The 15,068-nt window shown below is 37.3% G+C and overlaps 1 protein-coding gene across 1 annotated transcript in view; it reads left to right on the top strand.

Annotated features, from left to right (window-relative positions):
* LOC139716363 (ras GTPase-activating protein 3-like) overlaps positions 1-15,068 on the top strand; it is a 102,120-nt gene that overhangs the window by 72,810 nt on the left and 14,242 nt on the right. Inside the window, exon 6 of the mRNA XM_071627909.1 lies at positions 8,480-8,552. Coding sequence (XP_071484010.1) covers positions 8,480-8,552 — 73 coding nt within the window. The remainder of the gene's footprint in view (positions 1-8,479; positions 8,553-15,068) is intronic.

The raw sequence follows: 15,068 nt of genomic DNA, 5'->3' as shown, positions 1-15,068 counted from the left end.
AAAATAGCTGTTTTGATGCGGTTAACAAAAAGTTACCAATCAACAGGCAAGTGCCATTGAATGAATGAATTTTTTTTTTTTTGCCTTTTCAGTTTTTTTTTTTCATTCCTGCCAAAGTTTGAGGAAGGATTTGGCATTGTTTTAGTATGCGATGTTGTATGCCACCCATAAGTATACGTATGCTGTAGCTTTTCACGAAATCTTACCTTTGCTCTAAGACTTTCATTATGCCTTAAGATGAAATCTACCCCAAAATAAATAAACTCCAAAACAGAGTGTTCCAAAAATGACAAAAGTTGGATAAGAAATAAGGAAGGTGTGACATTTTGACGTTTGAATTTTTTTGGAAAACGTTTCTTGATCAGTCCCTATGAATATTGAAATGAGTGAGTTGATGATGTCATGCCCTCACAATTTTTCATTTATGTTATATATGAAATTCAGAAAAATTTTTATTTTTAGCTGATACAGGTGAAAGTATAGTCTCATACCAAAATATGTCATAGTTGACATTTCTTTTTTATTTTGGGCGAGTTTAAGGCAAGATTTAAATCAATACTTGTATATAGCTTAAATAGAGATTTTTGTCACTTCTTCACATGAAATGAATAAGAAATTGTGAGAGCATGACATCCTCAACTTGCTGCAGATTTGAATATTCATAACGACTGGTCAAGAAATGTTTTCTGAAAAAAAAATTGAAATTTCAGAATGTTATAACTTCGTCATTTCTTATCAGATTTTGATCGTTTTTGCACAGTTCTGCAGGTATTTTTTTCTATTTCTTTTAAAATTTACACAAATATTGGAGTGGATTTCTTCTGTAAAGAGATGCTTTGTATCTTGTGGGATAGGGTTTCAAAAAAGATTAAACAAGGGAATGAAAGATGTTGGATCAAGGACACGCTAAGCACAAAAACTGACCGAAAAATTCCAAACAAGCAACAAACAGTTTCTAAGGGTAAGACATCTCCTCCAGTTAGTTAGACCAAAGCACAAATGTGCTTGAGAGAGGTTGGCGAGAAGTGAGAAGACAATCGCTTATTTAAATCTCAACTGAAATTTGATGTGCTTTCAATATGATATGTTGTTTAAACAGGAAGTTGCAGATTGAATCATAAGAGGATTAGGTGTCAAATTGCCACTTTTCATAATGACACTTTGTTTTCAAAGAATGTGTGGATTGTTATCTGCCAGAATATTCTATTTTCGATATGTAATGCCCAATGATAGTTATCTTGATTATGATATTGATAGTAGTAATAGGAAAATGATTGCAGTCACGGCGGTGGTAATTGTAATTATAATGAAAGTAGAGATAGTATTAATTAACGATAGCCATTATCACAAACATTATCACAATCTTAACTACATTTTGTACATTGGCAGCTACAGTCACAATCCTCATCACACTTAATCCCAATCACAATCACAGTCGCAATCGCAGTCATGAAATGTACACTTGTAACTAGTACAATCACAATTGCCAATGTGATTGCAATCCAATCACAATCACACTCATGCTGGCCATCACAATCATGATTACCATTGCAATCACAATCACAACCATAGTCATGATGGAATTTGAGGTTTTAAAGTTGCTGTAAATTTCAAATCTGATTCCCCTAAGTAACTACACTTTGTAACATAAAATATGCTGTGACCATGAGCCGTCGACTTCGCGATCTGCCCAGAACAGTTTTTGTAATATACAATGCACTCAGAAGAAAGCAATGTGGGACTTCTATCTTTCGATTCTGGAACTTCGCTGCGGAAAGATAACATTCATCAAGAGTAAAAGGAAAAGAGCTTCCTGTTTTCGTGCTGCATCCTTTTCACTTCCCCGTCGTGGGAAATGAAAGCCGACCTAAAAATATCCACTCTCGTTCACACGCACACATAGGCCATCCAAGCACATTGTGCGGGTACAAAGTATCATTGTAGGCTGTCGTGCTGCCGGGTTCTATGTACGATTACAAGTACCGAGATGAGCTCGAGCTCAGTTGATATGTGTTCCTCTATGCATTCTTGTTTCACTTCGTGACCAGCTCTCTCCTTTCAGATCCTGCTAGAATGCAAGTAATTCGTGTGTAGTCGTATTTCTTTTCTTTTTTTTTAGGGGGGGGGGGGTGAATTTATTCTTTTATATATGGTATCACTTAGGCATCCGATTGTATGAATCTAGGAATCAATGAACCCTTTATCAATTGTTTCGTTCTATTCATAAAAGTGCATCCATATTTCCTACAAATACAGTAAAACCAGAAATAAAGTATGAAATTTTTGTGAATTGTTACTTGTATTCAATGAATCTGTTTACAAGGATATTCGCATGCATTTTAATTTCCAGAATCTTGGCTCTCGTGAAATTTGTGAAATTAGAATGCACATGAAAATTTCTGATTTCACAGTAAGACTTGCTGTAGAAAAAATTGGTATACAGAGACATATACGCAGACACACAAACAGACAGACGCGCACACACACACACACACACACACACACACACACACACACAGAGGCATGCTCACACAATTGATAACTTCTTATGTGTCACATTACCAAGGCCTGTATGCATCAAAATGTTATAAAGAAGCAGGAATGGAAACCACTGGCTTGCTGTTTACGTGGTATTGGTTTGAACCTTGGGAGTATTTAAACAAGGAAATCTGCAACTTAAAGGTAAACATCCTCCTCTTCTGGCAGCTTTGCAATGCCGTTAGTGATTTTGTTCGAAAGATTGTCACTGAAATGAAGACTTTTGCAGAGTTTAATGTAGAAAATGTAAAAAGAAAAATGTAAGAGAAAAGATGCAAAAAACATGTGAAGCAAAGATTGTTACTGAAATGATGACTTTTGCAGAGTTAAATGTAGAAAATAAAAGAAAAGCTTTGAGAGGAATGATAGCCAAATGACACATCCAGGGAAGTGGGACCTGTGATCACACAAACAGGGTTTATTAAACCTCCCTCGCCTCAAAGGTATTTCATTCAAAAAACACTTTATTAATCTGTCATGAAGCATTTTTTTTTTGGTCCTGATTGTTGTGAATTCCGAACTATTAGTAGTAGAGGACAGCCAGAGTGAATGGTATGTCTGTATGCATGCATTAGAACTTACTGAAGGCTACGTATCACAAAAACTAACCAACAATCAATCAAACAAACAAACAAACAAACAAACCCAAATACCGATATTCTGTGGATGTGTAAGAACTCTTCTTCTGAGTAGAATTTTTCTCTGTGTGGCCTAGTTTTTGTGTCTTAATCAAATATTAAAGCTGACACATTTCACCTATCAAACAAAAACAAAACCCAAACCAATAAAGCCAAAACACTGACATGAATATAAGTATGTGGGACCTGTTGCATGAGGTAGAATTGTATATTTTTATCTCATACCGAAGAACTGAAGCTGATGCATTTCACCAGTGCCAGTGATTTGTTGTAAAGAAGACAAAGAATGAAAGGGCATGCTTACTAAGACATGAATTGCTTTTCGGATCTTCCATACTAGCCCTCTTCATTGGAAGTGAAATCATATTCCCTGGCCATGCGGGAGCATCCTCCTTTTAAACGGCGGCGATCGCTGGAGGGCACGAGCAGAATTACCGGAAATCAGCCATGCCAAGCAATCAATTATGACTCATTTGACACTTATCAGATTGCTATTCTCCCATCTTTCCAAAAATGATGTTATCAACCACCCCCCCCCCCCCCGTCTTTCCTTGTGAAATAACCATAGTAACCGTTAATCAAGTCAGCAAGAACATTGGTATTATCTATCAGTTATAGTTTAATAAATTATATCAAAGAGAGAACAGAAAAAGAAAAGATCAGACTATAGAGAAGAGAGTTGTGCCTGAAATCACGTTCCTGTGGCTTGATAACTTTACTCAAAGGAATGCCTGAACTCTTGAACTGTAGGTAGAAAAAAAAAAAAACAGAAAGGAAAAACTACTGCGGGGATGTTATATTAGTCGTTTGTACAGAGTATAATTGGTAAAGATACAACAGATCTCGCACAGTTCTTCATTGAGCAATTACTCTGATGATTGATATTAGAAATAATGAAACACGGGAAAGACAGATATGTATTTTGTACACCATAATGACACTTTATCATTATACTGTAGATCATGCATATATACTTTGATGTTGTAATGCAATTTCGTCAGCTCTTTAATGGTAGTTTCATATGTACGGCATCTAAAGAGAGCAAATATACTGCATTGTCGTAATGAGAGGTTGAGTAAATATTTTCAAGTGGGGTTTCAGATTTGCCAAAGAACTTGTTTAGAATCACCCCTCTGAGAATGATAACGATTTCAGACTCTCAACTAAGTCTCCTCCTCCACCAATTGCTGCCCACTGCAGTCCATGCCCAAGCTTTATCACAAATTTTATGGCATACCGATCGAATGTTCAGCTCTCAGTACACTTATGTGAGAGAGTATGAACATTTGAAACTCTCCTCAATTCTGTTTTGAACTTAAGAATCCATTAAAAAACAGGAATTTATTGAAACTTGACTGGAAAAGCACCCCCAGACTACACTTGGCCAAGTATAATTTTAGAAATGTGCCTTGGAGAAACTTGCTTCAAGTTTGCTATCAAGGCATTATACAAATGATTGTGAGATACGGATCTCCAAACACACAGTTTCTTGCCAATCTTAAAGGACAAGTTCACCTTCATATACAAAGGGATTGAATGAATGCAACAATATTAGTTGAACACATCAGTGAAAGTTTTGGGGAAATCGAGCAATCCGTTCAAAAGTTACGAATTTTTAAAGTATGTGCACAGTCACTGCTGGATGAGAAGACTACTACACTGTATGATGTCATATGCATACAACCATATAAAGAAAATAAATAGAGAATTTCACAAAATTTCACTTTCTGAATAAAGTGCACATTTTTTTGACTTGTTACTGACATATGTTAAGTGTAATATTATTCCGCATGCCTTCTGAAAGAGAGAAGTCAAGTATTCTTTTGTTATGGGAGAAAAGTGAAAATATGTTGAATTTTCTTTAATCTTTCTTTATATCGTTGTACTCATGTGACATCACAAGCTATAGTAGTCTTCTCATCCAGCCTTGAGTGAGCAGAAACTTTGAAAATTCATACAACTTTTGAATGGATTGTCGGATTTTCCTCAAACTCTCACTGATGTGTACTACTGATATTGTCGCATTCACTCAACCCACATGTCTATGAAGGTGAACTTGTCCTTCAAATTGGTTTGCAGGATTCAGTCAGGTCACTGCTTTCGGCTGTGTTGGTCTTATAAAATTCACACTAAATTCTGCTGTGATTGCTGCTTTCTGAATGCAGCATTGTACACACTGCTTGTCCAAACCCAGATAACACATTTTTTTTGTGCTTTTTAATTATTTGAATTTACTTGATATCTTCTCATGAGATTTTGATTGTTGCATTTTATAAAAGCTAATGGCACAGTGTGAGAATGTGATATGCATGGCTCATAGGTACTTTGTATTTGCCCTCTGAAATTTATTTATACCTGAAGGTAATGTCTTTATGGCACTAGAGATTTTGTACTTCTAATCAGAGTACAGCAACATGTGTGAAAAACCAATAGTGTTCACTGTCATATTAGACACGAGGAAATCATGCATTCCCTTTATGATTAGCCAGCTTTCAGATATTTCAATGGAATTCAAAATGACAGTATATGATATGCATATAATTAAGTTTAGCACTATACAATGTAAATGTCAAATATTTCATGAACTTTTGTGTTTGACTGAATAGTACATGTATTACAAAAACTATAAACTCAAATATTTTTGGACATATCAAGTTTGTTCCATAATAACTTCATTTGCTATGTCACAAACAATCAAAGATCACCCTCATTGGCTCAGTGCAGTAGAAAAAAAAAATCATTGGTAAAAAAAGTTGCCACTTTATTTTATGACTATATTAAAAAAGAGAAATATTTATCAACTCACCTGGTCTGCTTTGGTCTCATTTTGACTTATAGTATAGTATTGTTTTGTGAAAGAATTAAATTTGTGGAATTAATTTTTTTTTCCATGTCTGATTGATTTTGATGAAACATTCGCATGCCAGCGTGCTAGATTTCACTTCACAGAGTACCCACTAGAATCAACTCGAACATGTTCTGTGGAATCTCACTGTTATGGCATTGACCGTTCACATTCGCTTCGGGATGTATCAATATGCACGCACCACTTGTTCAAGATCGTTAGAAGAATATCGCCCCAGGGGGCAAGTAGTGGTGCACGTGTAGTGTGTACATGTGAAACGTATCCAGTGACGGGGCAGCGCTTTTTCGAAAGTTCTTGCCTGTCCCGTAGAATGTACTGGTAGTAGTGCACTAGATAACATGTTGGATATGAAGAGTTTGATGGCAAAATGGATTAAGCGCCGTTTGCTAACATTTTACAGTTAGTCCATCATGAGATAGAACAAAATAAAACCTTTCCAATATTAAACAGGTCACCTGTAGCATATTAATAAATAATCTTGAAGTTATGATTAAATGATCCTATATTTTCATATTATTTTCTTTGTTTTTAAGTAGGTTTAATCACAATATCTAAAACTGACATGTATGGAGTTAACTCATTTTGCAGTCAAACTCTTCATATATATACATATATATGTATATATATATATATATATATATATATATATATATGTGTATATATACACATATAGATAGAAAGATAGATAAATCGGAAAGATGGAGGTAGATAGATAGATGAATATAGATAAATAGATATAGATAGATAGAGAAATAGAAAAATAAATATGGATAGATAGGTACATGTAGATATAGATAGATAGATATGGATAGATGGATAGATAGATTGATAGATAGATAGAAAGATAGAAATAGATAGATGGGTGGGGTAGATGTTGGTTCTTTTGGATGCTATGAATGCTTAAGTGCTGACAGAAAGTGTAAACATCTTCATGACATATCATACCTGTACTTCAAGGGATACAGAAGTGCATGCGAATTCATGAAAGGTTGGTAATTGACATCGAAATGTGGAGTGACATGTGAGTTCCCGATTATGACTGAAAAACGATCGCCCAAATAGGATTTCCTCCTATGTGTGTACATGAATGTAAATCCCAGGTCCTCTTCCGTTACAGTTTCTCCGTACGTGTAGCTTTTCCTTGCAACTAGGCTGCCAAGTTGTGACACGTCCGGTTACCACACGGTACATTTCTGTTGAAATTTGCTCTTTAAATTCCTTCTTGCTTTTCTTCCTGACTCTGTCGGAGAGCAACAATTGAGACAGCAAGTATGCGAAGAGAGCGCAAGCCCAGGCAAAAACAAACAAACAAACAAACAAGAAAAAAGGGTACAGGGCATAATCATTATGAAAATATTTTACTGGCATACCAAAAGCCAGAGAAGTTTACATTGAGGTCTTTCTCAGGCCTCTGCTGGTTTTTGTTATGTTTGTCATTTAATTCTTGTAATTCTCAGAAAAGTTTATATGATAAAAATCGGGTTTGGAATAGCTGAAACATCCTAAAACAAAGTAAAACAAAACGATCGTAATAAAATGTGGGTTCCACACTTCATTAGGATCGCTCTGTTTTGGATATCTCGGCCATTTCAAAACCAATTTTCATCAAATAAACATCGAATCCCTCTTGGAATTACATGCTCTTTCATATTTCCTAAGAGGTTTCTCACTATCTCACCAAAAAATGATAAAAACCTGATGTTAAGGCTCAACCAAAACTATACAATCCCTTTAAAGAGAATGGCATAAATCATCAAGTGCCAGAAACTATATTTTGGTAATTGCATTCTCTTGTAATGTATTTATCATGTTTTTATTATTCCTTATAAAATTAAGCGTATACAAATTGTTTTATTTATTTTCTGTTTTCTGCTCATCCATCATTGTATGTATTGTTTAATCATAGATTTTACAAAAGCTTCTTTTATGTCAAATCTATCACTTTAAAATGACTCATCTTGCAAGGGGGATATTAAGTCATGCGTAACATGAACCTCTGAACGCACCTGCTCATTTTGCCCCTATCAATGCAGTCCCCTTTCCCCCCACCGAAAAAAGAAAGAAATAGAAAGATGAAGAAGAAATTATGAAACAAAGGATGACTGACCAGCCATAGGCAAAGATGAAAGAAACAGGGCAAGTAAAGAAAACCGGTGTGAGTTGAGACCTCACTGGTAAAACATTCAGTAGAGTTTTTTTTTCTCCCCATTCCGTGAGTCATTTCAGTTGGGCTGTAAATGCACTCTATCGCAGGAAACGAAAAGGAAGGGGGGCACATCCTACGTGGAAAGACAGACACATCGATATCCCTAATTGCAGGATGCACCAGTATTGTTGAACATGATTGTGAGACTTGACAATTTGTGAGGTTGTGCTATGATAATTTTTGCTGTGTCATATTTTTTTCCCTCTCTCTTTTTTGAATTCTGTTTTCCAGGTTAGAAACGAAGAGGACGAAAGTGAAGAGGAAATCGACGAACCCGCACTTTGATGAAGTGTTCCACTTTGAAGTGAGTAATCAAGCTGATAATTATGTAGTGGTCATGAGTAAAATATCATGTGAGCTGACCTTTCCATTATGATATCAATATACTATATGCATGGTATATTACACAGCTTTTCTGCCGTGAGATAAAAGAACTGTATATCTTCATTCTAGGCTTTCCATCCATTGTATGGCATTCGTTGAATATTTTGTGATGTTTTATTTTTCATGAATTTTACAGATCAGCAGACACTAATAAAGTTAAACAACATGCCAAAATATTGCCCCCTGTAACACAAGTGGGATCTCGGGAACTCAACTTCATGCTATGACCTTCCCAGCAAGTTCCCCGGTCATTGCATGGAGTTGAGATCCGTCGGGACAATATATTCACTAATGCCCTGAAAAGCATTCCATATGTGCATACCATTCATCTTGAATGTGCACAACAAAATGCAATCAATAGCATTCTTGAAACAAGCTTATACAATAAGATTGCCATTGAATGAAATATTACCCGTTCCTCTCCTTATATAGATGATAAATATCATACTTTAGACAAACACACACACACACACACACACACGCACGTGGACAGACACATGTAAATGCACACTGATAGAGATAAACAGTCAGACAGACTGATAGACACACACACGCAATAAGACACACACAAAAAAGGTTCCATAATTCATTCTTGTTCGGTGATGGGTCTCGTGCACTGCGTTACGCTGGGTCCAGAGCTATTTGCACACTCACGTCACGTCTTCTTGTTCATTCAGAAACAGCGACCTCACTTTTCCCGTGATTTGGATGGACAAGGATGTGAGAGTACCATCAAATATTATAATAATGCTGAAAATATTCTTTGTGTGCTGTAGCTTTCAGCCTCAGTGGCATCAGATAAAGGTAAAAAGCAATCTTTCAAATGGCATTTGTGTTTCTACTCAGCTGACACATGCAGAAGCAACTGAACTTCTATGAAGATTATTATATATAAATTGCGAATGTCAGCATTATCTTCAAGTTAATTATCTGCTTGTTTTTATCAACTTTTGCTGTGGCTTTGATTTGGGCGCAGCAAATTTGGAACTCCCTGCAGTCAGGGCATTTCTTGAGGGAGAGTTCAAACTTACATCAGGGCTGTGAGGTTTTCCTGATTTTACGAAAGGCTCCCACAAAAAGAATGAGATAAACTTGTTTGTAGTGACCATGATATACAAAGTCTCCCTGAAATTGGTAATAGTTCTTTGCCTGTTGGTAATGCACGTAACATAAAAACGTCGCCATGAATACGTCATGGAACTTCCATGATTTTGATTTGTGAATGTTGTCAGCCCTTGTCGGTAAGAATATTTCAGAGTTGTTTTGTTCCCCCCCCCCCCCCCAAGAAAGAAAAATCATTTCTCATAAGAATGATAATGAAACAGTCAAAGCTGTATGTTGTATCGGATGAAAACGTTCAGACACATTTTACTTGCCTCATTCACGATGGAACGAAGAGACCCCCTTCTGATTCGGCGAATTATTGGATGCGTGTGAACTTGTCCAGCCAGTGACACTCAGAGTGTCGACTCCCAAGAAAATGACATATTGTTTGCTTGTAGAGAGGAAATCCTTCTTCCGGCCGTCATGCCTCTTCTCTCTCTCTTATGCACCCCCCGCCTCCACCCCCACCCCATCCTTGTTACTTGCCGTGTCATTGTCCAGCATTAGCTATGTATCTTTTCCAGGCCTCTTCGTTCTCTCTCTCTCTCTTTCTTTCGTTCTCCATCCTCTCTTCTTCATTATTGCACTTCTGTTTTTGTTTTCATTTTTTTTTTCTGCATATCTCATATCAGTCCCTCTCTCTCTCTTTCTCCCTCTGTCTGTATCTCTGTCTGTCTGTCTGTCTGTCTATCTCTTTCCCTCTTTATGTGTCATTGCCTCAACCGATGCCCGTATGCCTCCATTTTTTGTTTCTGCTGGTCTTTTTTGACCGTCTGTGTCTCAGCATATGCCTGTAGCGATGTCATATTTCTGCCTGCATATGTCTTCACCATTTTTTTCTCCCTGTTTTTTCCTTTCTTTCATTTTTTTTTTGTCCGCTTTGACCAGTCTCTGTCTGTGTGTATCTGTCACAATGTCTTGTCTGTCTTTCTGTGTATGCATGTCCTTATTTCTCTGACATTTTTGGAGGCACTATGTTGACCTCCCCCTTTCTCCTTTTTCATTTCTTTGACCTGTCTCCCTCTGTCCTTGTGTATCTCATACAATGTCTTTGTCCTGTCTGTCTGTCTTTCTGTATTTTTGTCTGTCTGTCCTGTTGTATGCCATTTTTGTATATACTCTGGCTTTCATCTTTCTTCATCTCATTTTCTCTGTTTTGACCTGTCTCCATCTGTCTTTGTGTATCATGCACAATGTCTTTGTCCTGTCTGTCTATCTTTCTGTCTGTTTGTTTATCTGTTCTTTTCTCTGTGTCATTGTTTATACTCTGTCTCCATATTTCTTCCTACCTTTCCCTGCCTTTCTCTTCATCTACATCCGTACCACTGACTGCATCTTTTATTCTCCATCATTTATAGTAATCTCTCTTTCTCTTCCTATACATGTATGATACCACTTCCTCGTAATTGCTATAATGTCTGTGTTTACAAAGCCAAACATTATTAATGTCTCAACCTCCTAATGAGTTCTGTTGTAATATGGCGCATAATGCAATTAATTCTTTGGGTAGGAATTAAGACTTTTCTTTTATTTCAATTTGTCTGTGGGAACAAAATGGAACATAATGCAATTTTCATTGTTCAACTTCCAATATTACAGCATGGCATCCATTATTTACTACAGTCAAACAAAGAAATTTTGTGCGTGCATAAAACTTTCACAAATTTCATGAGGAGGCAAGATTCGTGGAAGTGAAATGTAAGTGATTTTTATTTTTTGTCTATACCATGTACTGAATGCCAATGGCAATTTGCGAAAGTTTAATGCCTTGAAAAGAGCTGTTGGCTCCAATTTGCAAAAGTTTCATACCACAAATGTTTCTGATTTTATGGTATTGTCCTAGAAAGTATATTCTTAGAGATTAGATCTTGGTCCACAACCCAATTTTTCTTTTTTCTTTAACTGTGTTGGTCTGTCTCGGTTTCTGTATATCCCCACTCCTTCTTTCTCTATGGTGTTTTCATATCTGCAGTAGAAATGCCAAGTGGACTGCCCGGTCTACCACATGGTGAATAATTCCCCGTTTTCTTTCCTGTCTCATCTTGGGGTGGGGGGGGGGGGGGGAGGGGGGAGGGGGTAGAGATATGTGGCTCTATAGCCAACTCTGCATCTGGGTCCAGTGCGGAGAGACTGTTGCAGAATTCTTGAATAAACATCGCACCCCGGCCTAAGAATGATTGAGCGGGATAATTTAATCTCGGGCTCTTTGGGGAGCTGGAGCAGAAAAAAAAAAAATAGGGAGGGCGAAAAGAGAGTGTGAGAAAAAAAAAAGCATGTACGCAAAACTGAGCTATTCTCCCACACCTCTCATAGGCTCTGCACAGCTGGACAGATTTAGAGAAAGAAAGAGAGAGAAAGGGAGAGAGATGATGGAGAGAGGGAAAGAGGAAAAGATGTATAAAGAAAGAGCGAGAGATGGAGATGGAGAGAGAGGATGGGGGATAGAGAGATGGAAGGTTAGGGAAGGAGAGGATGTAAGATGGAAAAGAAGAAGGTGATGAAGAAAGAAAGAAACAGAGATATCAAAATGCTCCAATACCCTGGAAATCAAATGTATGTACAGGTAGAATACACAAAAACAGCCATAATTCACCTGTGATAGCCCTGAAAGTATACATATTTTGACAAATCAGATCATATCTCTCTAACAATTTGGCACTTGTGCTTTGAGCATTTAAACTTCTGCTCCGTAAGTGCTGGTACTGATGTGTGCGTGTTCTAGCTATACACATATGTTTCTACAAATGATATCAAGATTCTATGTCGATTGGTCAGCTGATTAAGTGTGTGCATTGCATATGACTATTGTTTAAAAAAAATATCAATAGCACAATTGCTTGATTGAAAGGTTTATCAACTAGTCTGTTTCAAGTTGCTTTTTATTTTGTATCCATGCTTTAAAAGTTACATTTAAAGCACAATAGATAAAAATTGGAGTGACAAAAAAAATCTAATTATTTTGCAGAGGGCATGTCTCAAGTACACTATATATTCTACAAAAATAGCAAAACATAATACTCATGGTATTTGTACACTTTAAGAAAGAGAAGGAGGGAGAGGGAGATAAAGAAAAAGAAATGGGGGGGGGGGGGCGGGGAGACAGAAAAAGGGAGAAAAAAAAAGGGCAGAGGAAGAGATGGAAAGAGAAATGTGGAGATGGAAGGATGGGAGCAGCTAGGCAAAAGCGCACAGATGTGAACCCATTTGAGAAGCGTGGCTCTTAGTGAAGACTAGTCTGCTAGCCAGGAGCTTCTGGAATTAAACTGATGATACCAACAAGCTATCAAAGTCAGCGCACAGTCAAGCTTGTGTAAATAGCTCGGGACTTTAACTTAGTGGGAAAATTGAAAATCAAATCAGAGCACAGCACAGACTTTTTAGTAGCTCTGTCATGAAGCTGATTTCTAAACTCCTGCGGTTGTCTTCTCATGAAAGACTGAATGTGACTTCAAGTAACAAGTGACTTTAGAAAGTTTGAGTGAATTCTGATGATGATTTGTAGTCATGACTTTATTATGGAATTAAAATTATGTTCGTCATCTCCTCAAGTGGCATTCTTGGCCATATCCCATGTATCCAGAAAAAAAAAAATTATTTTTTCCCTGTTGATTACTTCTTCAAAGATGGATACAGTTGTATTTCGTGGCAATTGCGTGTCGCTGTCATTAAGCAGGGCATTCTAGAAGGACTAGCATTAGTATATTAGATGAATTAGATTCATTGTACTAATACATAGGATTGTTCTCATAGTCTGTATATATGCAGAACTTACGTACATTGGACAAGTGCAGTTTGGCAAGATCATTAAACTTCAAACAATATCTGGTGAAAGTCACCTTCATTCATAGTGAAAGACCACAATGAAAACTTCCTGCTCTTGATGATTCATGACCCGGATTATTCTCATACTGTCAAATTGTTTCATTTTCTGATTGCGGCTTGGATGTAGAGTGTAAATCGTCGGTTGAGAAAGAATGATAAGGATGTTAAGTTGCCACTAATGCCATAGATTATGGGAACCTTAACGCCCTTTATCTTACTCAACCGACAAAATGAGAGTGCACATCCAGGGAATGAAATGAAGATGCTTCCAGTACCATACAGGCACCAAAGTTTAGGATTGGGATGAACGGGAACTCTATTTTAAAAGGACTAACCAAGGCAACATTCCTAAAATGTGATATGTACTTTGACTGCCTGTGCAGAATGAAACACTGATTGAACTAGATGATTTATTTTTAATGAATTCTTTGTAGAGAATAGAATCTAGTTGTGTTGAAATCATCTCCCAAAGGCAAGACAATCCAATAAATACTCATCAGAGTGCAGCCATGCAGCCCTCAAAATGAAGAATCTTTGCCAGGCATGGAGACTGTTGTGAATGAAGGAAGACTTGCAGAACTCAAGCTCAGGATTTGTTGATCTTCTCATTCAGCAATGGCTGATTTTCGTCAAACTTTGCTGATGTGTTCTACTAAATTGCTGTATACACTCAATTCATGTTTGGGAGATTTCATTCCCCTGTAAGCATTGGTGACTGTAGATAAAAGCGAGTTTCAGATCTGCGACGCAAACGCTGAGACGACGCTATCGGCAAAAAATGGCATTCTGCACATACGTGAAACAGCTGTTTCCATAGTCCAACCCGGGAGGAGGCGTCATCTTGGTGTTCATGTTGCAGATCTAAAGCTCGCTAAGGAGCAAAGAGAAGACCCCTATGTAAATGGTTTCCTCCTCCCTGGAGGCATGGGGTGAATGATCACCTGATCGTGTTTACAGGAAGATGATGGTGATCATGTGACAGAGAGGTGATGATGATCATGTGACGCTTGAGAGATATGCATCGATGATGCCTATCAGTCAGTCAACACTGCCTAGTCATGTTTGAAGTATGGCGGGGGGGGGGGGGGGGATCGGAAGAAAAAGAAGAAGCACAGGGGAAGAAGAAGAAGAAGAAATAGGAGAAACTGAAGAAACGAAAGAAGCAGATGAAGGAAATGAAAAGAAGAAGTAGAAGTAGGAGAGAAAGAGGGAGACAATTGTGGGAGAAAAGTAGGGAAAGAAGAGGAAATTTGCAAAGAAGAAGAGGAAGAAGACAAAAGAGGAAGAAGAACAAATACAAGAAGAAAAGGAGGAAGATGGAGAAAAGATGGAGAGAAAAGAAGACTTCAAATATGGAGGAGAAGAAGAAGAAAATGAAGGTGAAAGATGATGTGAAGAAGAGGATCAAAAATAAAAAAGCCAAAAGAAGGAGTAGAAAAAAAATATGGAAGGGAAAAAGAATTAGGAAACAAAGAAGGAGATTCAAAAGAAGGGGAGGAGGAGAATATAT

This window comes from Diadema antillarum, unplaced genomic scaffold, assembly GCF_040938485.1.
Source record: "Diadema antillarum isolate AM-2024a unplaced genomic scaffold, OU_Dant_1.0 scf00000064, whole genome shotgun sequence".
NCBI classification, from domain to species: domain Eukaryota; kingdom Metazoa; phylum Echinodermata; class Echinoidea; order Diadematoida; family Diadematidae; genus Diadema; species Diadema antillarum.
The sequence above is the reverse complement of the archived record's forward strand: the minus strand, read 5'-3'. Positions and strand labels throughout refer to the sequence as shown.